This window comes from Boleophthalmus pectinirostris, unplaced genomic scaffold (assembly GCF_026225935.1).
Source record: "Boleophthalmus pectinirostris isolate CB_2022bp ecotype Guang Dong unplaced genomic scaffold, ASM2622593v1 HiC_scaffold_23, whole genome shotgun sequence".
In the NCBI taxonomy this organism is placed as follows: domain Eukaryota; kingdom Metazoa; phylum Chordata; class Actinopteri; order Gobiiformes; family Gobiidae; genus Boleophthalmus; species Boleophthalmus pectinirostris.
In genome coordinates, this window is record NW_026571207.1 from 26,288,888 (window position 1) to 26,315,947 (window position 27,060).

Below are 27,060 nucleotides of genomic sequence, written 5' to 3' on the forward strand. Positions count from 1 at the left end.
GGGCCGACTTTGTTTGAATACGTTATTCATGGTTTTGTCACTAAAATAAAGAAAACTCTAACGAACTGTGTAACTGTGTTCTTTCTCTGATGATTGACAGCATATTTCTGCATCACAGGGCACACACACAAGCAGGAAATAGGTAAAGCTATTTCCTGCTTAAAAGTAAACCATCAACCTATTATTCTCTTGTGTGTCAGCCCCACCACAACATTCATATTTTGGCAGTAGGATATGAAAAAGGCTGTTTATCATCACTTGTGGCATCTAATAACTGGTTATAACTTGGAACTGAAAATGTGTCTGCCTCCCAATTTGCCAAATCCTCATCCAAATTAAGTTATTAAATAGTTCTAAACATTTCAGTCTATGTTATTTCATGGGCATATACAACCCCAATTCCAGTGAAGTTGGGACGCTGTGCAAAACTCAAAAAAACAAACAAACAACAAAACTGAATACAATGATGTGCAAATCCTTTTCAACCTATATTGAACTGAATAAACTACAAAGATATGATATTCATGTTCAAACTGATAAACTTTATTGTTTTTATACAAATATTCTCTCATTTTCAATTTGATGTCTGCAACGTTCCTACGTGCAGAGATTTCTCCAGATTCTCGGAATCTTTTGATGATATTATGGATGGTAGATGATGAAATCCCTCAATTCCTTGCAATTGTATGTTGAGAAATGTTCTTAAACTGTTGGACTATTTGCTCACACAGTTGTTCACAAAGTGGTGAACCTCGCCCCATCCTTGCTAGTGAATGACTGAGCCCTTCAGGGAAACTCTTTTTACACCCAATCATGACACTCACCTGTTTCCAATGAACCTGTTCACCTGTGGAATGTTCCAAACAAGTGGATTTTAAGCATTTCCCAACTTTCCCATTCTTTTGTTGCCCCTGTCCCAGCTTTATTGGAACATGTTGCAGGCATCAAATTGAAAATGAGTGAATATTTACATAAAAACAATAAAGTTTATCAGTGTGAACATTAAATATCATGTTTTTGTAGTTTATTCAGTTCAGTATAGGTTGAAAAGGATTTGCAAATCATGGTATTCTGTATTTTTTTTGTTTTTTTTTTTGTTTGTTTGTTTGTTTGTTTTTTGTTTTGTTTTGTTTTGTTTTACAGAGAGTCCCAACTTCATTGGAATTGGGGTTGTAAACATTTCGTGTTGTTGTTAACAGCCTAACATTAGGCAAAATTACGAGCATTTTACTGGTTAAAACCGACAAACTGTCAGTGCCACCCATCGACTGTGCCACCCTTTACCCCAGAGAGTTGATTTAAACCAGCTCCCCTTCAGCACAGACAGAGGCGCAGGCTTTAGGACCCGGCGGAGAGGCGCCTCGCTCTGCCCGCAGCGCGCATGGAGAGTCCATGGCAGCGCGGCGCTGTTGGAAGTTGGAAGTTGGACGTGCTCCCGCTGCACTCTCCCACATGGAGGACCGGTGTCGCGTTTAAAACTCTTGGGCTGCAGCGGGATGGACGGAAATGGCTCAAAATGTAAGTTTTTCAAGGACACACTTCTTTATATTTTATTTTTATTTATCTTCATAAGCTTATGTAAAGTTTGATTGTGCATCACTGAATAACATGCTACCACGGTGCATTCCAAAACTTCTTGCACAAGCAGCACAACCCCAGCCTAGACAATATAACACTTCTACTGCTACATCTACTATTAGTCTGACTCTTCTACGACTCTTACAACTAGGTACTACTAGAAGGGGCTCATAGATGTATTTATTTATGTAGCTGATTAAATTAATATCGGTGCTGATAAGTATGACATAGTGGTACGTATAGTGATTAAAAATGTGTAAACGTTTTGATAATGACACCCTGAAGGACCCTGTGTCGTTGTTAAATTAGATGCTTTTCAAGGAGTGTGGCTTACTCCCCTGCTGAGCAACATTTTCCCACATTGTAATTGAAAACATTTTTGCTCTGCTTGGGGTAGGGACGCAGTACAGTAGGCGTGACCCGTTTCAAAATAAACAGAATTTTATAGTTTGTTTGATCTTTCTTCATATAACACCACAGCTCTCATGTTATTGCTTGTGACTGTGCTGTATAAGGACTATGAGGCAAATGAACACTGATCACAATAGAGGATGTGATATGCTTTTTAACTTGAAGATGGGAAGGTGTCAGGGACTGGTCCAGGGAACATGCACTACTTTATGTCAAAACTTTAAAGAACCCATATTACGCTGTTTTCTGATCTATGTTATAATATTCTTTCCTCAACTCAAACGTACCTGGAGTTGTTTTTTTGTTTCATTTTGACATGTTTAACACACAAACTTTGCATATTTAGGCTGAGTTCTTGTCTCAGTCAGAAAACAATCTGTTCCATCTTTTGATGTCATGTGGTAATACAGTCAGTGCTCCATGTCCAGTCCCCAGAATCAGGATCATTTCAGCCAGGGATTGCCAATCTCTACTAAACACAAGGTAAAAGGTAGCTCTTATCTTGAAAACTACAACTATATGAGATCACAAGTTGGAACAGAGCATTTTGAGCTTTGGAAATGTAGACAGACTAATAATAAAGGATTAATGAAATATGTGTGAATGAAACAAAATGCAACTCTGGGTTTTTGGTGGGGTAACAACAAGCATAAAGCATACATTTTGTGTAACATAGGACCTTTTAAATATACTTCCCATCCAATGCTTCTCTTTCTTCAATAGTAAAGGTGATAAAAAGCTAGTGAAGCAGTATTTTTGAGGTAAATACTTGGAGTCAATGTAGTTGCTGTTCTGTTGTTTTTACAAAGCATCCTTGGAGGAAGTTTTGAGCCCTCCTTGTCTGTCAGTGCAGCCGCTCAGAGTACACAGGATCCATGCTTTATTGAGTGTGAGGCTGATGTTTGGGTTAACCACAGGAGAAAACACACAGCCAGGCTCCTCACAGTAGGTATATATATGTACTTATTTGATGTTAAAGGTGTAAGTCATTGCTTTGGTCAGAATGTCTGGAAAAAAAACAATTAGACTTAAACTTAGACAAACTTAATTGATCTACAAGGGGAAATTATTTGGACACAGTAGCTCACACATCACGATATAATACAAAGAGTAAAAATATATATTAAAGGCAGTGGTTCTCAAACTGATGGGGGAGCAAAAGCCAGGTGATTGCATTGATTGTCTTTTTAGAACAAAGGAAACATTTATTTAATTAAGATCTAACAATGATGGTGGTATTTAGAAAAAAAAACAAAACTATGAGGTGAGGTGGTACTTGGAGTGAAAAGTTTTACCACTGTTGCACAGGACTGATATGAGATAAAGAACACACTTACTCAAAGAACAAAAGATGACAGTACTTTCACTTAAATCAGTGATCTTAAAGTTCAGTTTGAGTTCACTTCCAAGCACTTACTTCCCCTTTGCATATTAATCACACACGGTATCTGGATCTTTTTATTTATTCATTTTTTTTTTTATTCTGGGCTTCTAATTTTAACAGTCCATTGTGTAACTTTTCTGGTGGAGGGTCCGTCACCTTTCACCAGCTTCTCTCCATGGAAATGTTGCCTGGAATGTTCCACAGTATGGCATTACGCACATTTATCTCTACCAAGACAGCAGGTTATGCTGTAGGGCTAAGTTACATGTCAGATCTGTGGAGAGCCGAGCCCATTCACAGTCCCATGTTATTGAGTAAATGCAAGATGGACACGTTTAATGCCATACCAGGACATTCCAGACAAAGCAACAACATCTCCATGGAGACAAGGAGATGGCGGACCCTCCTCCAGAAAAGTTACACAGTGCACCTTTATTGTATAACTGTTAAATATACATATTATATTTTTGTTGATTCTTCTTAATTCTTTCTCTGCTCATGGCTATAGCATTTGCACAGTATTGCAGGCTTAGACAGAAGTTGTTATGTCTTCTTGATAAGTTTTATCTTTTCCAGATAGAGCAGCTGTGTGAGAAAGCTTTTGTTTTCCTTCAGGTCTGAGAAGTTGAGTTTGACGAGGGTGTGTGAGGGCGAGGCTGTCCCCGCTGAGGTATAGTGCAGTGCTGGGACTGTCTCTCGTCTAACCCAGATTTAATCAATTGTTTCTATTGTGAGGAGAACTGCTGCATATGGAAAAGCTTGTGGAGACAATGGATATCTATTTTACAGTGAAGTGTCTAGTGTTGTCATGATGCGAAAATTTCAAACTCCATTTCGATACTAAAGGATAGACTCGAAACTCATTACCAGTTTTGATACCCAAATGATCAATTTAAAAACTCTTTTTAGATGATAATTATCAACACAATAAAAATAAATAATAGTATATTTATTGTGGTCTTTCACTAGTTCAGATAGAACTCAAGATGAAACTCTTCAGGAAAGGTCACATTTGATGAAGTTGTGTTTTTATGTCAGTATTGCTACTAGTATTACTACTACTACTAAAACTACAACTACTACTACTACAACTACAATTACTACTACTACTGCTACTACTACTACTGCTGCTACTGGTACGACTGCTACTACTATGACTACTACAACTACTACTTCTTACTGCTACTACGGCTACTACTACTATTACGACTATTACGACTACCACTACTACTACTGGTACGACTGCTACTACTACTACTACTACTACTACTACTACTACAACTACTACTGCTACTACTGCTACTACTACTACGACTACTACTACTACTACTACTACTACAACTACTACTGCTACTGCTACGACTGCTACTGCTACGACTGCTACTACTTCGATTACTACGACTACTACTACTACAACTACTACTACAACTATAACTACAACTACTACTACTACTATTACGACTACTACGACTGTTACTACTGCTACTGGTACGACTGTTACTACTATGACTACTATGACTACTACTGCTACTGCTGCTACTACTACTACTACAACTATTACTACTAGTACTACTATTACAACTACTACGACTACTATTACTACTACTACTACTACTACTACTACTACTACTACTACTACTACTACTACTACTACTACTACTACTACTAGATGATAGTTTTGGTTTAGTTTTGTATGACAACCCAAGAAGCATCACACAAGGCTGCTAGATAAAGATACTGTCTGTTTGGGATAATTCAATATCGAGCTTGGAGGGTTTTGTGTATCATATTACACAAATAAAATGGTTCAGTTGATTGAAAGAAACAGGAGGTAATGAAGGACCAGAAGGGAAACTGCATGCTTCTAACTTTGAACTTATGGAGTGATTATTGTCAATATAGTTGTTTCCGATCATCATTTACTCACCCGAAGCTGTATTTAGATGGATTTGTGGTGCTTTGACCAATCGTTTATTTTCAAGATGCAATTTTCATCTTCCACCGGTTGTCATAGATAATAACTATATAACAGACATAAGCACAATATGTCTTCTATAAGGGAGAACGAATGCTGTGTAAACCTTTGAGTATCCTGAAAGGTGCTTAATCCAATTATGAACACATATCTAGAGTTATAAATCCCAATTACAAAACGCCTCCTATAATCATTATCTATCAAAAAATGTAAAATGTATTCCTCTCAAGTTAAAGGTGCATTGTGTAACTTTTCTGGTGGTGGGTCTGTCAAATGCTTTTCTCCATGGAGATGTTATTGCTTTGTGTGTATGACATTAAACCTTTCTATCTTGGAAACCACACCAAGTTACAGACCAGATCTGTGGAGAGGCGACCCCACTCACAGTCAGAATGCCTGTTTTTCTAGATATTTTTTGAGCTATAAAACCACCTGCAAATGAATAAATGTAAAGCAGAGCTGTTTAATGTCATACTGTGGAACATTCCTGGCAGAGCAATAACATATTCATAGAAACAAGCGACAAGTGACAGACCCCAAACCAAAAAGTTACATATGTGCACTTTTCATCATTTCATAAGCATTGTTAAGATTTTCAGACACGTTATTGCTTTTACCTACATACTTACATACCGTACAGTGAATTAAACTTGATGTATGTCATGCACGAGCAGTAAATCATGGATAATTGTGTGGTTCAGCTTCAGTATAAAAAGTGGAATTCCCCTTTTTAACCCGCAGCGACGAGGACACGGCTCGATTTCACACTGCTCTGATCCACTCTGCTTATGTGAGGGAGAGGGAGGGGTGTGTGGACACGGACTGCAGAATGTTTAAGTGGGTTTCCAAGGAGATATCCTACATACAGTGGACAATGTGGCACCCCTGACACTTACGCCATTGTGCTTAAGATTGACCACGGTTGTAATATACGACAAGTCATAAGATCACACCTTTTACAACTGCATGATGTCAAACGCACAGGGAGGGCAGGGCAGCTGTCTCCAATATGATATTTGGTATAGTCATTCAAAGAAAACTACATCACATAGTACTGGTAGTGATGCACTTAAATTTGCTCCGATACGATACTGGAATTGAATATCGGCACTGATCCATGAAAGATTGTTGGATTGGGTATTGGGTCCAAAATATCAGTTGTGCTGATATCCTGTTTGGGCATGTCAATTGATATAATAAGACAATTTACTGGTTGCAGCCGGTCGAGAGAGGCTCATAATGTTTGAGCTTTTAATGCAAAGTTGTTCTGTTGTTACTTGAGAGATAAATAAGACCTACGTAGCATTTTTATCATACATTATTATTTGTTTTTAGTAAAATAGTTTATTTTTAGTCCCTGCACTGGTATCTTGGTGCTTGAAGTTTAAAGGCATAGTATTGGAATCTATATTGGAACAAGTTGGATTCGTCCACTCCTAGATACACCACTATGGGTGTGCAAAGATATTGAAATATTTATATATCATATCGTTTAATGTGATGACACAGTATTGATATCGTGGGCTGCTGTATCGATATATAGCAAAGAGGATTTTTTTTGTATATTTAACTAAATTAATTTGTTTCAGAGCTACAGTTTTGTTGTTTGTTCAAAGGAAGGAAACTCCTTTATGCATTTTAACTGTTTTGATGATTTAAATTTTTTGTTTCATATGAACTTTGCACAAGAAGTGGTTTAACAAAGACTTCTAGCATCACAGCCATCATTTAGCCATTTTTTTAATCGAATCAATTTTAAATATATCGTATTGAATCAAAAGCTCACTGTATCGAGATATGTATCATATCAGCAACTCCTTAATGATACCCAGCTCTATACACCACATCATCTAAATTGTCAAAATCTATATATTTATAATCTGACGAAGGTCCTGCCATCTAGATTTTATTTTCTATCGACTGCAATGGGCCACAACATGGCATTATTACACATCTCTGTCTGTAGGGAAAATCAAATAAAAATAAGGCGATACCAGCCCAAGTTATAGTTCAGATTTGTTGAGAGATGACCCTGTGCAGAATGTAGCTATTAAAAGGTATTTTAGAGCAACAGAAAACACCTGTAACTGAAAAATTGAAAAGTTACATTGTGCACTTTCAAAGCACACTAGAAATAATAGTTTGAAATAAAGTTGCCGCCCAGCTTACTGCCAGCTCCTCTGCTTGTGCTGACAGAGTAAATACAGTGTGCTTGTTAATCAAATAAAGAAATGTCTCGAAGCACTTTAGAAATCCTTCTGTTGTTTGGTTTTGTTGAATCTGCTATATCTGACTCCTTAGCCGTGAAAAAGCAATAAGAGTGAATCTCATTATCGCCCCAATCCTGGAGGAGGACAAAGCTGTGTTCAGTCTCATGAGGATGTGCATATTATCTTAGCATCAGTAAGGCTCCACTTCCATTTTACAAAATAGCATCTTTGCCACAATCTGGTTCTGTGCGGGAGACATAGCTGTGTGCTGATCTCATAGGAGGCATTGGGGCACATCTGAATAATGGGAGTCTGACTATAGGGCCTTTGTCTGACAGCTGGCTGAGTCAAGCCTCTGTCCTGTCTGAGGCTGAAATATGAAAAATGAAATGGGAGGAGAAAACCAGATCCACCAAACAGCCCGTAGATCTTGGTCTGGTCTCTGAACTTTAAACTCTGACCTTGGCTTAGTGCTAAATTATTCAGCTGTCGTCTCTTGTTTGAGAATGCTGTGATCAGACTGCTGGATCTGCATGTCTCTGTGTCTTTACATTGGGGACGACTCTTAGCATTAGCGGGTCATTAATCATATAATTACATTTAATTAAATGAACTTGCAGACCTTCTGAGATGGAGTTTTTGACACATACAAAATTGATTTTGAAATGACTGCTACACTGTGTCAAACACAAACTAAACTTACATTTACCACTACAAAACTACATGACATCACGATGTGGAACAGAGCACTTGAGTTGAACGTGTGTGAAGGAAACTAAACAGGTCCAGGTATGTGTTTGAGGAGATAACAGCATTAAAACATGGCTAAAAGATCAATTTTAGTCAATTTTAGACTTAGACAGACTTTATTGATCCATATGGACACAGTAACTCACACCTCACATTATATTACAATAACACAGAGTCAAAAAAATTGTAATAAACTTCTAAATAAATTTTAAAAAATTGCTAGAGATTGGTATCAATAAATTAAATAATAATAATAAAATGTACAGTAAGTAAAAAAAAAAAAAAGTGTAATTTGGGACCTTCATATACTTTACTATTTGTAAATTTTAAAAACATGACATAATCACCCAGACTAGCTGCTCTCACCTCAAAATGCCCTTGCAGTGTGTTGCAGTTATCTGAGCAGAGGCAGAGGGGGGTAAAGACACATCAAACAGCTCGAGTTAATACTTAAACAGGTGAGCAGGAGCAGTGTCATAACTCACTCCTCTCTGTCTGTGGAGACACCCTGCATTTTAAACAGGCCTAATGGCTCTGAGTTGATGTCTATGTCTGACAGCCTAATGACTGTGTGGCCTACATAAAGCAGAGGTTGCAATGATGTGCAAACCCACATTTCTGTATACACCACAAATACAGACAGAAATGCTTCAAGAATCTTCACCAAGGCACAGAGTCACAATACAACAACACAAGTTACTAAAAAGGGGCACTGACGGTTTTCACTCATACTTGAAATAAATCCACTGTTACTAAATATTTGTTCCTGTTCTTGTGTTTAGAGGTAGAAAAAGCTTTGGTGTAGTATTGCAAAGGTAAAGGATCTTAAAATACTTCTCAAATTTCCATTTAGCAATTACCTAAATCTGACAACATTTCTGGGTTGATAGCGCAAATTTGCTTTCTGAAATGTCACCAAAAACACAAGCATGTCATTTGCATTTTTAATTTTTAATCTTGACCCATGCGTCGGTTAATACAAACTTAAAGAAAGTGATATGATATAAAACAGATAGAACTGCAATGATGAATCAGCTTTAGTCAGCTATAAAAATAACCATAGTTGTAGTTTGATAACCCTAACTGTTATCTGGACTATACAGAATTTAAAATGCAAAAGAAAAGACCTTTTTATAACAAAAACTGTGTCATTATATCAAATCAAAATGTCAAAAAAGAATGAACAATTTCTGATTTTATTTAGATCCTTGGGAACAACTTTGAAATTCGATACTGATTAAATAACCAAAAGACTGCACACTTTGTTGTAGTAAGAAAGTGTAATTTTCAGCACAAAATGGTAGCTCTATAAAACAACTATGCTGTCTTTTACTAGTTCTGCTATATATGCTTGTAAAACTACTAAGGAAATGCTTTTCAACACCTGCTCAAATTATTATCTACTTTTGATACTAGTTTTATTATCAGTTACTGTCCAGGTATCTTTTCTCTGTCAGTGCTACTGTGTGAATGGAATCAGATACTGTTTTGATAGCCACCATGGAGGGGAAAGTTTGAAGTTCTATACATGCATGGATTGGAAATTCTGCTCCATTTTACCATCACCTCAAGCCACTCAATAACACAGTTGGTAGACCCTGTAGCTCCATGTGATGCCCCAATTTGCTCAACTTTACAGCGTACAACCAAATAAAAGCCATATGTTTAGATCACCTGCTGCTTACTGCTTGCATGCCTGTGGTCCACCATCATTATTTAGTGTACACAGCGCTTTCAAGGCCTGAGAAAGGAACTATTTCTCTCAAGGGTCTCCACAAATAAGCAGTTGCAAGAATAGCATATTGAGATGGCCTGTAATTTGTCATGAGAGGCGGCTTGGTTGTTCTAGTGAAAGATCTAATGTTCTGAGAATAGGGTCGTCGCACATGCCGGTTTATAAGGGTCCACTGCTGACAGGAAGAGGAAACAGACGGTTTTCGTAGATACGTGACGTCATGGGTATGGGGAGGAAGTGCATCTCCGTGGGGTAAATCGGAACAGTGGGTCAGAGCATTAGCCAAAGTAGGGCAGGAAGCTGGGTTTGTTGGCAGCATTGTGAATGAGAGGTGCGGTCTGTAACGTCATTGGTCACTAGATCAGACACAGAGTGACCTTCAGATACCAGCTTTGATGCACGCTAAGATAAACGTTCTGAAATTAAGTGGTGAGAAACGGGAATCGCAAGAATCCAAATCCTCAGAAGCAGAGCACTTTTACATTGTTTTAGAGGGATGTGCCTTTTTCATTTAGTGTGAGATAGGCCTGTCACAATAAGACATTTTGTATCATGATATTGCTACAGAGATATACTGTGATAAACGATAATATTGAAACTGCTGCTGTCACAATAACTTTAAAGCAGGATAATCCTAGCAAACATGTTTTAATCTACAGTATCATGGAAAGGAATGAACTGCAATAAATAACTCTCTGCAGCTGAAATCTTTTCGAATTATGACAAAAATAACACAAAGTCTCCCCATTATTGCAAAGAACTGAATCCAAATATATAAACTATCCATCTATTGTGATTCGTGACAGGCCTTGTGTGAGATTTTCGGCAACCACAAATTACCAAAAAATATGTCAGGTCTGTAATGACTGATATTTACTGAATTTACAACCGAATTTAAGGCAAAATTGGTTGTAAAATACATAGTGATTGTGCGTGTTACCAGTAACATTGCAATTAAGTGTCATTACAAGTGGCTGACTAAGAGCCTTCCAGTCACATCCTTATTTATCTTGGCTCACATATCTGAAAATTAGGACAAATTCATGAAGATACACTGTTACACTGAAGATATACTTTTAACCTGCTCAGCTACATGGAGATGTTGCCTTGCATTGGAATGGTTCATACTGTGGCATATAACATGAAAATAACATGCATTATTTTATTTTATTTTTTAATCAAGATGTTTTTATTGTTTTCAAATGATCAAATATGCACATATACATACAACTGGCAGGCGACAAACTCACAGATGATACAATAACATGTATTCTTACTGAGATTGTGCTTGCCTCTCCACAGATCTGACTAGATAAGTAAATTTGATGCCATACTGTGCAACATTCCAGACAAAGCAATAACATCTCCATGGTTTTCCACCAGAAAAGTTGCTTAGTGCATCTTTAAGTTTCAAACTGAAGATGAACTCATCTGTTTAATGCAACTATGCGAGTTGATGGTGCATCAGTGACAACAGATTAGTATGTCAGTCAGGGGATGGTCTTAAGAGAGAACCCATGGATGATTTTTGTCTTATTTCAAAGCAATTTAAAGGTGCATTGTGCATATTTTCAGGTTTAGTATCCTTTAAATGCTTTTCTCCGTGGAGATGTTATTTTTTTTTCTAGAATGTTTCACAGTATGGTATTAACCCTTTTCTATCTTCATGGAAACCAAACCAGATCAAGTTACAGGTCAGATCTGTGGAGAGGTGACCCGCTCACAGTCAGAATGCCTGTTTTTCTGGGTATTTTTGAGCTATAAAACCACCTGTAATTGAATAAATGTAAGGTAGAGCGGTTTAGTATCATACTGTGGAACATTTCAGGCAGAAACAAGCCAGTGACGGACCACCAACCAAAAAGTTATATAGTGCTACTACTACAGCTCAGTCTAGAGTTTTTATGTTCTCTCTGTTTCAACATTGCATTGTAAAGTGCACAGTCAGTCATTGCTTCATCATCCTGCATCCTTTCTATTATCTGTCCAATGAACCCATCGAGTCGGGGTTTAGTCACTGTATAAAACCCTGTAAATATGGGTCCATAATTGCCTGAGCATGTTTTCACTCGGGGGTAGATCAACGTCGTCACACTTGGGAAATGCCTGGAATCCAAAGGAGTGTGGAGTGGGAGGTCGGTGTCATCATTAGACTTTAGGCATAAGGGCACTTCCTGCTACTTCGCGTATCGCAATAAAACTAACCACAAGCACATCTGTTTCACTGGTTTACCTCATCTTTTGTTAGCGCACAAAGAAAAACAGCCTATTGTGGGAAAATACAAGCAAGCAGTATGCAGGTCACTTCTTTAGACTGGCTTTTATGTGCAGGGTGACTGGAGGTATTGTGATAACCCTAACGTGACTTTGAGATAACACTGAAGCTTGTTTCCTTATCAAAAATATATCTTGAGTTGTGTTTTGTGTCATTCACTCAAGTTTAACGCACAAATCCTGCAAAATTAGGCTGAGTTCTCTCAAAAGGAAGATACACGTTGTGATGTGGTAATACAGGCAGTGCTTCGTTGATTTTTTTAAAACTCCATACACCTTCACTATTGTCATTTGGATCATTTTAGCCCTGGAATCGCCAATCTGCACTGAACAAAAGGTAAAATGTAGCTGCTAGAGCCTGACCGATATGGATTTTGTTGTGGCCGATATGAAACGGATATAATGGCAGTTGGAGCTGCCGATAGCCGATATATTCGCCGATATATTTAGTGATGTAAAAATTCACTGTAAATCTTGAATTGTTTAAAAAACTTAGGTTTGGCTCTAGTGGATTCTAAATTGGTTTATTTAGGCAACATTTATTGTTGTTCTGCCTCTACATCATATTTACATACAGTAGATTGGCCTAATGGCATTTTTGCATCACATTCTAGCTACTAGTGATGGGTATTCCATTTTTTTTTTTTTGGAAAACCGGCTCTTTTGGTCGGCTCACTAAAGCAGCTGGCTCTTTCGGCTCCCAAGCGACTCTTGAGATTGTTTTGTTGCAAGCAGGACTAAACCAGAACTGAACCAGGACTGAAAAAGGACTAAAACAGGACTAAAACAGATTTAAACCATGTGTGAAACAGGACTAAACCAGAACTTAACCAGGTCTGAGTGTCGGGACTCGGTTTCTATCTCTCTCCCTCACTCGAGCTCAAGATTAGTCCTGGTTTATTCATTTTATGCTGAACTGCAGCCAAATATGCACTTTTTTTAAAATCCTGTGCACACGCATATTTCTGAAAGTTTCGTTTTCAGCCGCTGCTGCTGTCAAACTACGGGTCTACAAGCGGCTTGAAGAGAAAAAGTGAGAAAAAGAGAAAAACACAGTTCCCAATAAGAAGCAGGCTCCCGTTGTTCGCTTCAAAGAGTCGGCACTAAGAGTCGTTTCGATCGCGACCGACCCATAACTCCTAGCTAGTAAACTATCGCTATTAGCCTTTAGCTGTAAAAACGTGCGCGCCGCGGTAATTAATTATATGCATAAATGTGGATCATTCACACGTCTATTCACAGTTCATTTACATATCAATGCAGGTCCAGTAACAAATATACGGCCAATATAATCACTTTACAATAGACCAATAGAAACAGCCTGTTTATGTGCGGGAGCTACAGCAGCTAATCGCTAACAAAACCTAAACTAGCTTCAAAGTCGATGTATTTCCAACACTCACCGCTCACACAGGCTCCTCCTCACATCACAAGTCTGCACTAATAAATGTACTTTTAATCCAAACTCAAACAGATTGTCTGTAAAAAGAATATAATCTCAGTGTTGCGCACGGCTGCGGGTGTAAACAAACACACGCGAGTGAAGTGACGTGACTCTGTGGTGTGTTCAGGGACAGTACGGACACACACAGACAAATTACACCGCAGATAAATACTGGTGCGGAGCCACATATGAGGACATTTATCTGTCTGTAAATTGGATTAAATGAACATAATGTAGAGAGTCTAAGCTTTATAACGAGGTATAACATGCCCACGTGAAATATCGGCCCATATCAGCAAGCATATCGGCCGATAATATCGGCCGGCCGATATATCGGTCGGGCTCTACTAGCTGCAATTAAAAACCGCATGACATCCCAATCAAGAACAGAGCATTTTGAGATTTGGAAATGTAGACATACTGATAATGGATTGCTTGAACGTGTGAATGAAACATGGCACAACTCTGGGTATTTTTTAATGGGGCAACAGCTTTCTAACATGATTTATAGCTCAAAACAGTCAATTTTGCGTAATATTGGACCTTTAATTGCCACATCATCTTTATTTGCCAATCTCAGCATTTTAAGAACAAGGTGGATTTCAAGTTTCACGATTACTTATTGTGTGTGTGAAGAATTTCTATGCCGTATAGGCTGTAAGAGACCAAACACTGCTGACCTGTAGAAAAACATATTCTTAAATATATCTCCTGAATTGCTGAGTTTTTTGGAGAGGCTTTTATGTGCAAGTTGACTGGAGGTATTTTGATAACCCTAACATGACTTTGAGATAAGATTAAACCAAACACTCTTTAACCTACAGACCCTTTTATGTGCATCTTGCCCCACCAGATAAGGTTATGCTTTTCAGCAAAAGGAGGCCATGCTTTACAAGAGGGTGGATTATAATCTCTCACATCTGGAGCCGCAACAGAGACTCCCAACATTTGTTTGCCAAGATTAAGATTATTTAGGCAGCGTAGGCAAAGAAATGGTGCTGTTGTCAACTAAAAACATTTGTGGTTGACTTAAAACTATATATACAGAGAAGTACTAACTGCATCTTTATAAATTAAAAGGAAGATTATACTGTCAAACCAATGCCAAAGTGCATGCATTCACCTTTCTGCTGTGTTCCTACAAAAAATGATTTGTTTTGATCAGGCATGAACATTGTACCGTCATATTGTTTAATGATGCTTGTCTGGAAGAGTTTACGCCTCATTGTGAGTGTGGGAGGAAATGTAGAGCTGCATTAAGTGGAAAAAAACTAAACAAAAAACAATCAAGTAGGCATGCACCGGATTGTATATCGGCTTACAAAATATTAATTCAGCCGAAATCCCATTTTGGTCTATAAAGTGGTGGAATAAGAAGATTTACAGGTGGTTGGCACAAACATCTCATGATATCAGACTATTTTTGCAAAGCTGTCCTGTAGTTACTTTAAATGATAAATAACAGTTAAAAAACACATTTGGATCTTTTTTGTTTTGTTTACCATGCAATGTTTGGGTTTAAAGGAAATTAATTCTGCTTTCAGTTTCTGCCTTATAGTATCGGCTGATATGGGATATCCGCAGAAACTTAAAGCCAAAGTATCAACATCGGTATCTGAAGTGAAAAAGCTGGATAGGTGCATCCCTAAAATCAATCATCTCAGCAAAATTAGCCGATTGTCACAGTGTCACATCCCAATTCCATCACAATATAACAGAAAAGGCAAACATTTCACACAAATTCTTGAAAAAGAATAGCAGAATGTGTTCATCTGTTTGCTTACCTACACTAAGACCCAATGCGAGTTCAGACTTCACAGCACGACTCTTGAGGTCAAAGGTCACATTTAGTCACAGCTTGGAGGAGCGTGACAAACCGTGACGGGGCGAAGCAGGATGCGTCTGTGGCATTTATGAGACCTGAAAATATGGGAATAACTTTAAAGTGTCTGCAAAATATTGATCACCGACATAGATATTTTATTTATGTTCTACATAATATAATTCTAACTATCTACTATAATGTTTCTATTCAGTGTAATTCACCTATTTATTCAAAGCAGAGGTTTAGAAATAGTTATGGGGTGACGGTTATACCGTGGCCGGGAGAATTCTGAGTTATAGCAGAACAAGACAGACTCACTCATTATTAAGCTAATGTATTCAAATACATATAGCAAAATCGAAAAGAATTGCTTACACTTTTTTCCTGTCATCAGTTTCTATCTCTAGCTAAATTACAGCAACACTGAAAATCAGGCCCATGGACAAAGTAAGTGTATTGTATATATTCCCATTGAAAGCCTATGAAAACCCCAAACAGCTGTCATATTTCAGTACACAGCATTTTTTTTTTTTTTTTTTTTTTTATCACTGTGCTAAGCCTCAAGGACACTTCCTAAAAGAAGCCTTGTTGGAAAAGATAGTGAAGGAGGCTTAGCCAGTATTAAAAACATCATGTGATGCTGCTCCTCGGCTTACTCCTTATGAGTCTTATCTGACTTAATGCTGCAGTTGCACCTCTGGCTCAGTGTTGTGTACAGGCCAAAATCCGCCAAGTCCCTCTGTATTGTGTGCTCAGTAGTGTGTGTGCGTGTTTGTGCATTTGAGTGTTTGTGTGGGTCTCAGTGAAGCTAGTGTGACTGAAGGCAGCGTGCTGTTTCGTGCCGGGACTCGTGAGTCTGCCTTAAGGCTACGAGCCGTCCACGTGGAACACTGAGGAGTCTAGACTTGTACACAACAATTTCTCACCAGGGTTTGACATTATTTTTTTAGGAGACAGCAAAATGAGATGTGTTTTCAGACAAGAGGCTTAGTGTCCTCCTTTTCTTGGAGATATTGTCTTAAAATGTTGCAAAACACTCACACATCCTGAGATTGAGTAACTTTTGTCATTAGAAAAACAAATGTAATCTTCTGGCTTCCCTCAGAGTTGATCAGACCTTTAAAACACACCTCTACAACCATCTAACCATGGTATCACGTTAAACTCAATGTTTTCCTTCTCTTTCCACTAAGTACCATCTGTCTGTCCTCATTAGGGAACTGTAAACCAGTACTAAGTGCACCCTACACAGTGCTCTGTTTGGTTAAAGTGCCTTTGTCCAGCCTTTTGTCACTCAGAAAATACTAATGAACAACAATTTAATGCACAGAGATGTGTAGAAAATTGAACTGAATACTGAACATACTTAGCTGTGCAAACTGATAACTGGAAAAATAGGATTAAACAAGTGTGGATTAACCAGGGCATGGCTCATAACCAATTACAAATTCATCTATTTGTTTACTTTTTACAGGTTACATGAAAAACACTCCTTGTTTGCGTGCTTTTTGACAAGGAGTCCTCTCTGTGAATCCTAAAGCTTTGAAATTCAGTATAGCATCATAGCACGAAGTATCACTGTATTTTGACTGCTTTATTCAGACCAAGTGAATTAAGTGCCGAAGAGTTTCAGCTAAATATAGTCAAACAGACAGTGACTGCTTGTGTTAGTTTAAATGTATGTTATTCATTATTATTCTTCATTTTCCAGATTTTGCATTTTGTTTTGTGTAGGATGTATCCACAGTGTCACTGAGTTCAGACAGTCTATGATGGCAGACTCTATTGTGCGCTGCTAGTTACAAGTTAATAATACGCTTCAGCCCCGAACTCGAGCTAATAAAGAATGTGAGTTAGGCATTGGTGGACATGTGTGTGTTTACATAGCAGGCCTTTCCCCAGGTGCTACACGATCTCAGGGCTACAGAAGCAGGAGGAGGGGGGATTCAGTGGCACACACAAGCGCTCACGTGCAGCTCTGCCCCTAAAGGAAAAAAAAAAAAAAAAAAGTCAAAAAGTGGGAGAGGAGGTAGCCGAGATAACAGATCAGAGGGAGGAAGGGAGCGGTGGACTGTGTGAACCATGCAGCTGCCAGGATAGTTTTGTAGTTAACTTCACACAGTTACCCTGGGTGGTTCTGACCCTGGGATCTTTTCCTATCAGCTTCTTTATGAATGAAGCAAATTATTTCTTCCTGTGATTGTAAAGATGGTGGGATTCTCCTCCACTGCTGTTGAAAGTAAGTTAAAGTTTGCTCTACTTTTTTCTAGACTGTTAGCTCAGCGAGTTTCTGTAGCAAATGTAAGGTCCCAATAGTTAAATTTTTCAAGTATATGAGCTCAGCAAGTATTTCTTCCAAAAGGTGCCAAAGTTATATGGACGTTTAGCTAGTTACGTGTCAGGTGGTTTTGTTTGCATGCCAGAGACTTAGGATGCTGAAGAAATAATGATGCAGTGTTGGGAAAACAGCTCCACAGCCAGTGAAAAATGTAACTTATTGTGAGTTGGAAATGTGTGCTGATTTGTGGGAATTTGGTGGAATAGGGTTTCTGAAATTTGCAAAGTTGCCAGTGAATGTGGAAGCTACTATGTGCATACTTTTTTCCTAGTGGTTTGTTATGTCTAAAATCATAAAAAAGTGTAAAATGACTGGCGACATGTTGAGGAATTTTCACGATTCAAAGCATGTAATAGTTAGTTTTGAATTGTTAATTACTATGGCAACTGTGCAAATCTTTCATCACACTTAAACCCATGGATAAGAAAGTCCTTTCTTGTGTATTGCTATGGATTACTGGATTATTCTGCCTTACTTTCTAACTCTGAAAATACTGAACCTGTGTTGGTCACTTGTACTTTTCATACATTTCATTTCATTTTCCAATAGTGTCTGAAACTTGAAGAGTATGTTTTTGTGTTAATTTTATGTCATTTTATTCTTTGTCAAGATTGTCTCCCACCTCAAGATCATGGCATCTGCTTACAGGGTCAAGCTATATGATAAATTATCCCGACTGCACCTTTCCAGATGAAAAATTAGGGAAAACTACAGTGCACTTTGAGTTGAGGTCATGTAATTCCTCAGATCAGCGTTAGTGGGGCATGTTGGTACAGGTGCTATACTCCCTGACTTTATACCAGCCCCCCTTTCCTCCACTGTCTCTCCACCTTGTTTTCTCCCTCTGTTCCTGGCAAACTTTTCTTTTTTGTGGCCGCTGTAAGTCCCCCTGGTTTTTAAAAGGCTTGTCTGAGCTGTTAAACAAACTTGGTGCTCACAATAGGGGCACATGCTCTCTCTGCTGAGTCTAGAGCAATTTACAAGGTGAGGAATGTGTCTAGTATCCAGCAGCTATTGTCAGTGAGGTGCGAGAAAGCTAGAGTTTTTAAAGGTGCATTGTGTAACTTTTCTGGTGGAGGGCGAGCCTGTCACCTGCTTGTTTTCATGAAATTTCTCTGCCTCATGTACCGCAGTATGACATTAAACAGCTTTACCTTCCATTTATTATTATTACAGGTGGTTTTATAGGTCAAACATATCTAGGAAATCAGGTATTCTGACTGTGAGTGGGGTCGCTTCTCTGTAGATCTGACCTGTAACTTGGTCTGGTCTGGTCTCCATGAAGATAGAAAGCAATAACATCTCCATGGAGAAAGCATTTGACGGACCCTCCACCAGAAAAGCTACACAATGCACCTTTTAATGTAGAGAAATGGAGAAGACATCGCCTCAAGCTTTATCTGAACTTGAACATATTTACATTAAAGTGCAGGAAAGTAGCCAAAACTATTCTCTTTTGCTTTTTAATAAAACTTTATCCAACATATTTACACAGTGCTTTAAGGGAACGGTGTATAGTTTGCCTCAGGTGGCTGGACTGACAATGTGTTTTATCTGGCAATGCATGACTTCAAACAACTCCCAACTCAAATACGTGCTATATCTCAACATCTTAAGGTAAAAGATTGAAAGGCTTAGGAGCTGCTTTTTAGTGTGAGAAACCATACGAGATTTGTAACGCAAGACTTAAGGGACTTAGGTGGTCTTATATTGCGCTGTTGCCAGATCCTACAAAACGTACAAGATGTAATTCCTTCTTTTACTTGTTTTGGCCCAAGGAGAAGAAATGCTTAATTGGATAAAGTGAGTGTACTTTCAACATCGGGTCTGTTCCTTGAAAGCACAGTTGGATTTATTGCTGAGTGGTTTAAATTTTATAATATATTTTTGGTGTTGAGTGAGTCACAGCGGATAAGGCTCGTCTTCCACAGTTTTAGGGGAAGCCCAGTCTGTGTTCAAACAGCTGAAAACTCTGGCTCAAATAGAAGGAGTGAACAAGCTAACACTCGGCCCACTCACATAAATGTCCCTCATCACATTGGAGGCTGCGGGGCGTGTCTTAAAGATACGCTATGTAACTTTTCCACCTGCTTGTGTCCATGGAATTGTTATTGCTTTGTCTAGAATGTTCCACAGTATAGATTAATCACGATGGACACCAGATGGACCCAAGCAGGCTAGGGCATTATGTGACATTACAGTTCCGCTCTGTTGAGATTCGCCCATTCTCACAGAAGGAATTATTGTATTTTTGAACAATAGAAACACCCATAATGAAGAAATGTTAGACAGATATGTTTAATGTCATACCATGGAACATTCCAGGCAAAGCAATAACATCTTCATAGAGACAAGCAGGCAGTGCACCATTAAAGATGCAGTATGTAACTTCTGCTTAGTTAAAGGTTGTATAGAAGATGTTTCAAGGAAAGAGAAATGCAGCGACTGTTTGTCCTTTTTTAAGTGTTGCGCTTCGCTCCTTTTCCCCTTCTCTTCTTCTTTCAGTGACGTCAAAAACAGACTTTCTTTTGCAGCGAACTGGTCGTGAATTCTTGTCTTGTCTACTAAAACAAATTTTGTGCAAACTGAGAGGAAGCTACAGTTCAAAAAAGACACCAAGAACCGCTAAACGTGAACCGCGAACATAAACCACGCAATCCCAGCGCGTCGGCAAGTCAGCAAAGCTAGAAATGTAGGGAGTTTGTTTGACAACCTAACAGCCAATAGATAAAGAAGTAGCCTTGTTTTCTATTGGCTGATGTTTGTCTGCCCCCACCACGTCCACAGTTGATGGATTTTCAATCTTTTTTTTTTTTTTTTGGTCATCATAATTACAAGGCTGCTGCTTCTCTATAATCCTATTTTGAACTTTCATTGACAATTTGAAAATAAATAAATAAATAAAAAAAAAAATGTTTTTAAAAAATCCTCCAGACAACCTTTAAGGTGATGTTCCACAGTACGGCATTAAAATGTATTGTGTTTATTCAATTATAAAGGTTTTTTATTGCTGCAAATGTTCTTTGAAAACATGAATTTTTACAGTGAACGAGGTCACCTTTCCTCAGATCTGATTCATAACTTTGACTGATAATATCACCTGTTTGTCTCCATGGAAGTGTGCATTCAGTTACTTTATCAATAAGTTATGGATTAGCTGTTAACCACCACTGACATCTTTGTGCTTTTGTTGATCTATTCTATGCATTATTATTATTATTTTTTTTTTTTTTTTGTAGTCTGTACCCCCTTTCACTGCTTATCATTCTGCAGTACATGGTGGGATTAGGTGTGGTTCGGGATGATGACAAAACATTTGTAATTACCGTACCTGATTGGACAAAAGGACTTTATAATTGGCAGTTACAAAGGTTAATTAACTTCACTTATGTGCATTAACCTTGTGTGCATGTAATTTAGAACACACTTGTGAATGCAGTTTACTGACAGTTCTTAAAACTTTTTCATGAATGAATTATTTGACCTGATTTAGGGCTCATGTACAGTAAATACCCCTTTTTTACTTCCATAAGTGTAAGTTCATCCACATAAAACAGCGTTGTTATGTATGGAAATGCAATCAGCGAAGTCACCACCTGTTGCAGCCAAAAACCACACACCCCACCTTTAATGAGCTACATGGGATTTCTAGGTTACGTGGACCCATTCATCATTTTCACTGTAGTGTTTTTATCATACTTATGCTACACAATGGAAGGAAACTGCACTTGTGAAAAAGACATTGACCCTCATAGGTATTTTAATAGCCGTCTCTGTCTGTATACTGTAGTCCTCCGTTTGAGTTAGGGCTGAGTGACATCAAATGTATATATTTTTACGCTATTTACTGATCTATGTTGTCTATCTATGTTGTCGATCTATGTAATGTTGTTTCTTCATCAAAAACATGCCTGCATATTTAGGCTGAGTACTTCTCTCAAGAAAAACCTTGTGATGTCATGTGGTTATACAGGAAGTGTTCTATTGTGTTTATAAACTCTACATTTCACTAGAATCGTCTGGATGATTTCAGCCCTGGAATTGCTAATCTCTGCTGAACGAAAGGTAAAAGGTGCTGACATCACAAGGTGGAACAGAGCATTTGGGGCTTTAGAGATGTAGACAGACTAGTAACACAGGATTAATCACATATGAGCGAATGAAACAAAACACAACTCCAGGTATGTTTTTTGAAGAAGTAAGAGAATTATAATATGGCTTAAAGCTCTCAAGAGGCAATATAGGACTTTTAAACAATATATACTTTATTAACTGTCATGACATTAAAAAATCTACACATGCTTTTACTGTCCAAGAATTGGCTGTAGACCACTTGATTAAAAAGAGCCAAGGAATAATCACAGGTATCATTCATTCACACTGCAGCTCTAGTTTGACTCATAGGAAGAAGAGCCACCTTGTTGAAATATGTTGGGGGAGCAGTTTTTCTCACATTCACTCAACATGGACAAACCCCAGATACATCTTTAGAAACATGAAGCTGCCTCTGCTGAGTACACAAGACTTGATCTACACATTTCAGACATTCTTTGTAGCAGTTTATTCACTCCTCACGGTCTATAATTGTGCCTTAGTGAGCCAGGTATGCTGCACACCTCACTGAGCAAACAGACTGCAGAGTTCCTGTGGCTTTAATGTTTTGGCTCGTGTTTGTCTAGCTCTTGTTTCCATATGAGCGCTCCAACTAACAAAGACTTTTCTGCCTCAGCGCCTGTCCTGTGATTGACCCCCCCAAAATATTCTTAAAGGCGTACTGTGTAGCTTTTCTGGTGGAGGGTCCGTTACCTGCTTGTCATGGTGGGGATATTATTGTTTCACTTGTAATGCTCCACAGTTCGGCTTTAAACTGATATTTTCCCGTGGTAGGCTAATAAGCACACAGTGGCATCAGGCTAAGTTAGAGGTCAGATCTGTGGAGAGACAGCCCAGCTTATAGTAAGAATATGTGGAAAGAATGTATGTTTTTCAGTGCATAAAAACACTTGTAATTGAAATAAATGTAATATAGATATGTTAATGCCATATTGGGGAACACGTGAAACAATAACGTACATGGATGATGAAAGCTGTTGTTGTGTCCTTGGGCAAGACACTTCACCCACCTCACTGTACACTGGTGGATGAGTGTGAATGGGTGAGTGTTTCCTTGAATTAAATTGCTTTGAGTGAAAGTAAAAAAATCGCTATATATAAAATGGGACCGTTTCCTATTTTACCATGGAAGACAATCAGAAGGCCAAAAAAGTTGCGCAGTGCACCCGTTAATGTCTGAAAATGCTACTAAAAGTGATTTGGTAAAAGGTCGGGTTACAGATTGGCTTTAGGATAATGGGAAAGAATAGAACTTAAGTGTAGATACTGTAGATAGAGGTAACAATTGGGAAGGAAGAGGGAGGCTGAGCATTGATGGATGGTGTTTGTGTCTAAGGGAGATAAGGGAGGAAGCAAAACAAACGCCACAAGCAGGTTGGAGACGTGTTTTCAAAGGGTGTTGCATTTTAAGATAGATGGATTATCTTTCCACAAGTGGGCACAGTCTTTCCCTATATCCCAAAGCGAAAAAGGGTTAAACTCCCAAAGCTTCAAGGTATTGTGTTCAGTTTTGATATTACAAGTCTGTCCAGTAAAATAAATTAGTCCGCATTTTATTGAAGGTGCACTATGTAACTTTTTGGTCGGGGGTCCATCACCTACTTGTTTCTATGGATATGGAATGTTACACAGTGTGATATTAAACAGGTATCTTATATTTATTAAATTACAGGTTGTTTCATAGCTCAAAAATACTAAAAACACTGTAAGCAGGGTTGCCTCTCCGCAGATCTGAGCTGTAACTTGGTCTGGTTTTGTCTCCATGAAGATAGAACCATTTAATACTATACTGTGAAACATTCCAGACATAGCAATAACATTTCCAAGGAGAATAGCATCCACCAGAAAAGTTACACAATGCATCTTTAAGCCTGATTTTCATTAAAGTTGTTTTAAATATGTTATTAAAAAGCAGGGGCTAGGCCTATATTTTGAAGCAATAAAAAATAAATGAATAAATAATGCATGATTGTGACAAGCTAATAAAATTTCTGCTTACCATTAACTGGTAAAGCTTCTTGCAACTGTAACTGTAAAATATAAAAATAAATATACAATTAAATACAAATCAGGATTTAGGTGAAGATATTGAGCGTTAAAAGGAGCTTCAGAGATTAGGATATGGTGGCATAGACGGTTACAGGGAGACAGTTTAAGTTATAACAATGGACTTAAAACATACACAAATGAAACACTATACAACATAATGCAGATATATTTTTGCATAGAATAGGGTCTATAAATAAGGCCTATAGATAGTGGAAGTGGCTCAAGACATCAACTGATACCAAAAAATGAATACTGACAAGGTTAAGGCTTGTTATTTGCTTTGTTATTTATTTTAGCTGCACATAGTTAATGTTTCAGTTCAAGGGGTGGTGCAAAATAAGGATAGCCTCTAAATACTGAGGTAAAGTTCTTTATTTTAGAGGATTTTCAGTGTATTTAATGTAGACTCATTGGTAGTGGATCGATATTTGCAAGTTCCCATAGTCGATCTTGTATTGTTTTATTGGATTGACACAATAATCACTCAAATATCTCTACTTTAATAATCAGAACAAATGGAAATTAATGTTGAAATTAAAGTTGTAATTGTCAGTATTTTGTCACAGTCAAATCGTCTGGTCCTTCGTGTTGTGAAACCAAAATGTTTCAAAATCAGTTCCCAGGAGGCAGTGGTTTTAAAACACTTTCCCTTTCAAGTCTCCAAAACAGCAATATCCCCTTTCAATCAACATTTTGTTTAGTCTGAAAACCAGACCTCAGACCTGGTGCATCTCAATAATAAACTCTGCTCTCTGTAAGAACGCCAATAACAGTAAATGAGGGGACACAGAGGAAGCAGGGCAGATATGTCTCCCTGACATGAGTTTGTTTGGACGTGTGAGTGCGACCTTTGAACCCTGGACTGATACACTGAACCCACTTACCTCTGACCTCTGACCTTTGCGCCCTCAGCCATGGAGGTGCTGGTAAGCGAGCTGGGGGTCCTGCTGAAGATGCTTGACCAAGAAAGCCTCAGTTCTTCCACAGAGGAGAAGAAGATGTCTGTGTGGAACCTCCTACAGCAAATACAGCCACAAGGTACAAGAAACAAATATTATTAGGTCTTTTTTTTATCATTTTATTTTTTCAACAGGTTGTGTTAATGGCATCTAGAAACTGTTTAAAACCGAGCTGGAGAACATGTTATTTTATGGTGGGATTTGCTTTTTAACTGTCAGAATGTAGATTTGTTGTTACTGGGTCAAATCAGATGAACCAAAAACTTACACAAAGTTCAATGTCTTCTCTGGTAATTATAACACAACAGAATTATTATTTTTTTCCACATTAGCTTCAGAACGTGACATCATTGCTAAACTCTAAAGATGTGAGATGAAAGGACTATATGACATAAGATCAATAATAAAGCAGGTTTATGGAGCCAGTTCCTAATAATAATAAGGTTCAACATTTGTGGATCATAAATTGGATATTTCTTTCATTGGATATTTCATCATAAGAGTTTTACAAACCTAAGTATAAAAGTAAAAATACTGATAACATAATACTTTTTTTTTCTATGTAGTGTCTGGTACAGACTACATCTACATGAACTCCTCTGTGTACAGAAATGGGACCAGCTTCGTGGAGTCATTATTTGAGTCCTTTGGTAAGTTTGAATCCTGCTTAAATAAGATTCACTAGCAAGGACCACGCCACAACAAGGGAAAACAATAAAGATATTTATTGAGGATGGATGATGAACAAGAGACACAGGGTGGGAGGGAGGGGGTTGAGAGAACGGACACAGACGGTGTTGTCGGGATAGGCCTGTATAAATAGGGCTTCTGGGTAATTGAAGGCGTGGTTGGACTGCGTTGTGGTTGGCTGGAGAGGAGCAGGGGAGGTTGCAGCGAGGTCTTGCTCCTGAATCTCAGTCAGTCATATTCACTCCATTTAAGATGCATGTCATCCATGCATGTTCAATGTTCTTGATAAATGTAAAGAAAAATGCATATATAAAAAATGGGCAAACTTGGAAATAAAAACAAGAGGAATTTAAATGTTATTTGACTTGAATTACATTTTATAGTTCTGTGTTGCAGTTTTAAGTCTAATCGAGATGTGGTTATACTGGGCTGCCAAACCAACTGATGAACAAAACCCACAAACCACAATTTTCTTTAACTTGTAATTACTGTGCACTGAATTTGATCAAATTGTCTGTTGTTTAGACAGAAAAAAAGAACAATGATACAAATACAGAGAAACTGTACATATTTTACTGAATTGTGTCAAATATGTAGTGGCTTCATGATCAGTTCTATCTTATTTTATGTTTAATGGTTTCTATTTGGTTGTAAATAACATTTTAATGTAATATGGTGATTTCTTTGCTTCTTAACAGATACCTTAAAGATTTATGAAGTCTGTAGTTGTACATGTTGTTGGTATGCTTATGGTATATTAGTATTATTTAGCAGATTTCAATACAGTTCTTTCTAAGGCAACATAGATCCAGTAGTTTTTTTGCAATATCTCTGGGTGAATCTCTCGTTTTCATTGCAGATTGTGAAATTGGAGACCTAAAGGACGTCACAGATGAGCTAAAACTGGACAAAGACACTCAAACAGACACTCTAAAGCAGGTATGTGTCAGTAGTTCCTTCATATAAACTGGTTATGTCTAAATTTCAGTGCATACAGTTTGCAAATACAGGTGCGTGGTATGTGTGACACAAACTGTAACTCCACAGCCAAGCAGATACATGTCCGGCCTGGAGGCATCTGGAACCGAGAGTCGCCCCATTTTTCTCCTGTCATCACATTTTATATGGCACCATGAACTTTTAACTGACTTTGCAAATATATTCTGATTATTAGTTTCTAGGCTGTTCCCGAGTGCATGCATAGGTCACTAATTTATCAATGATTTATATTTGTGATTCTTAAACTTTTTACACCCAAGTCAGAAAATAGTAGTTGGTTTTCTTCTTTTTTTTTTACTTCTCGACTGTTGGTGAAAATGAGCCTA

General features: G+C 38.0%; 1 protein-coding gene across 3 annotated transcripts in view; it reads left to right on the forward strand.

Moving 5' to 3' along the window:
* The first annotated feature begins 1,387 nt into the window (after window positions 1-1,387).
* The window catches only part of afap1l1a (actin filament associated protein 1-like 1a), a 38,746-nt gene continuing 13,073 nt past the window's right edge, over window positions 1,388-27,060 (forward strand). Inside the window, exons 1-4 of one of the 3 annotated variants that reach the window (XM_055159635.1) lie at window positions 1,388-1,518; window positions 24,999-25,124; window positions 25,612-25,695; window positions 26,595-26,674. In XM_055159635.1, the coding sequence (XP_055015610.1) occupies window positions 1,497-1,518; window positions 24,999-25,124; window positions 25,612-25,695; window positions 26,595-26,674 (312 nt within the window). In that variant the 5' untranslated portion in view covers window positions 1,388-1,496. Of the gene's footprint in view, window positions 1,519-17,157; window positions 17,826-24,998; window positions 25,125-25,611; window positions 25,696-26,594; window positions 26,675-27,060 lie in introns of those variants that run through there. The other 2 variants (XM_055159636.1, XM_055159634.1) reach the window with 2 other exon arrangements.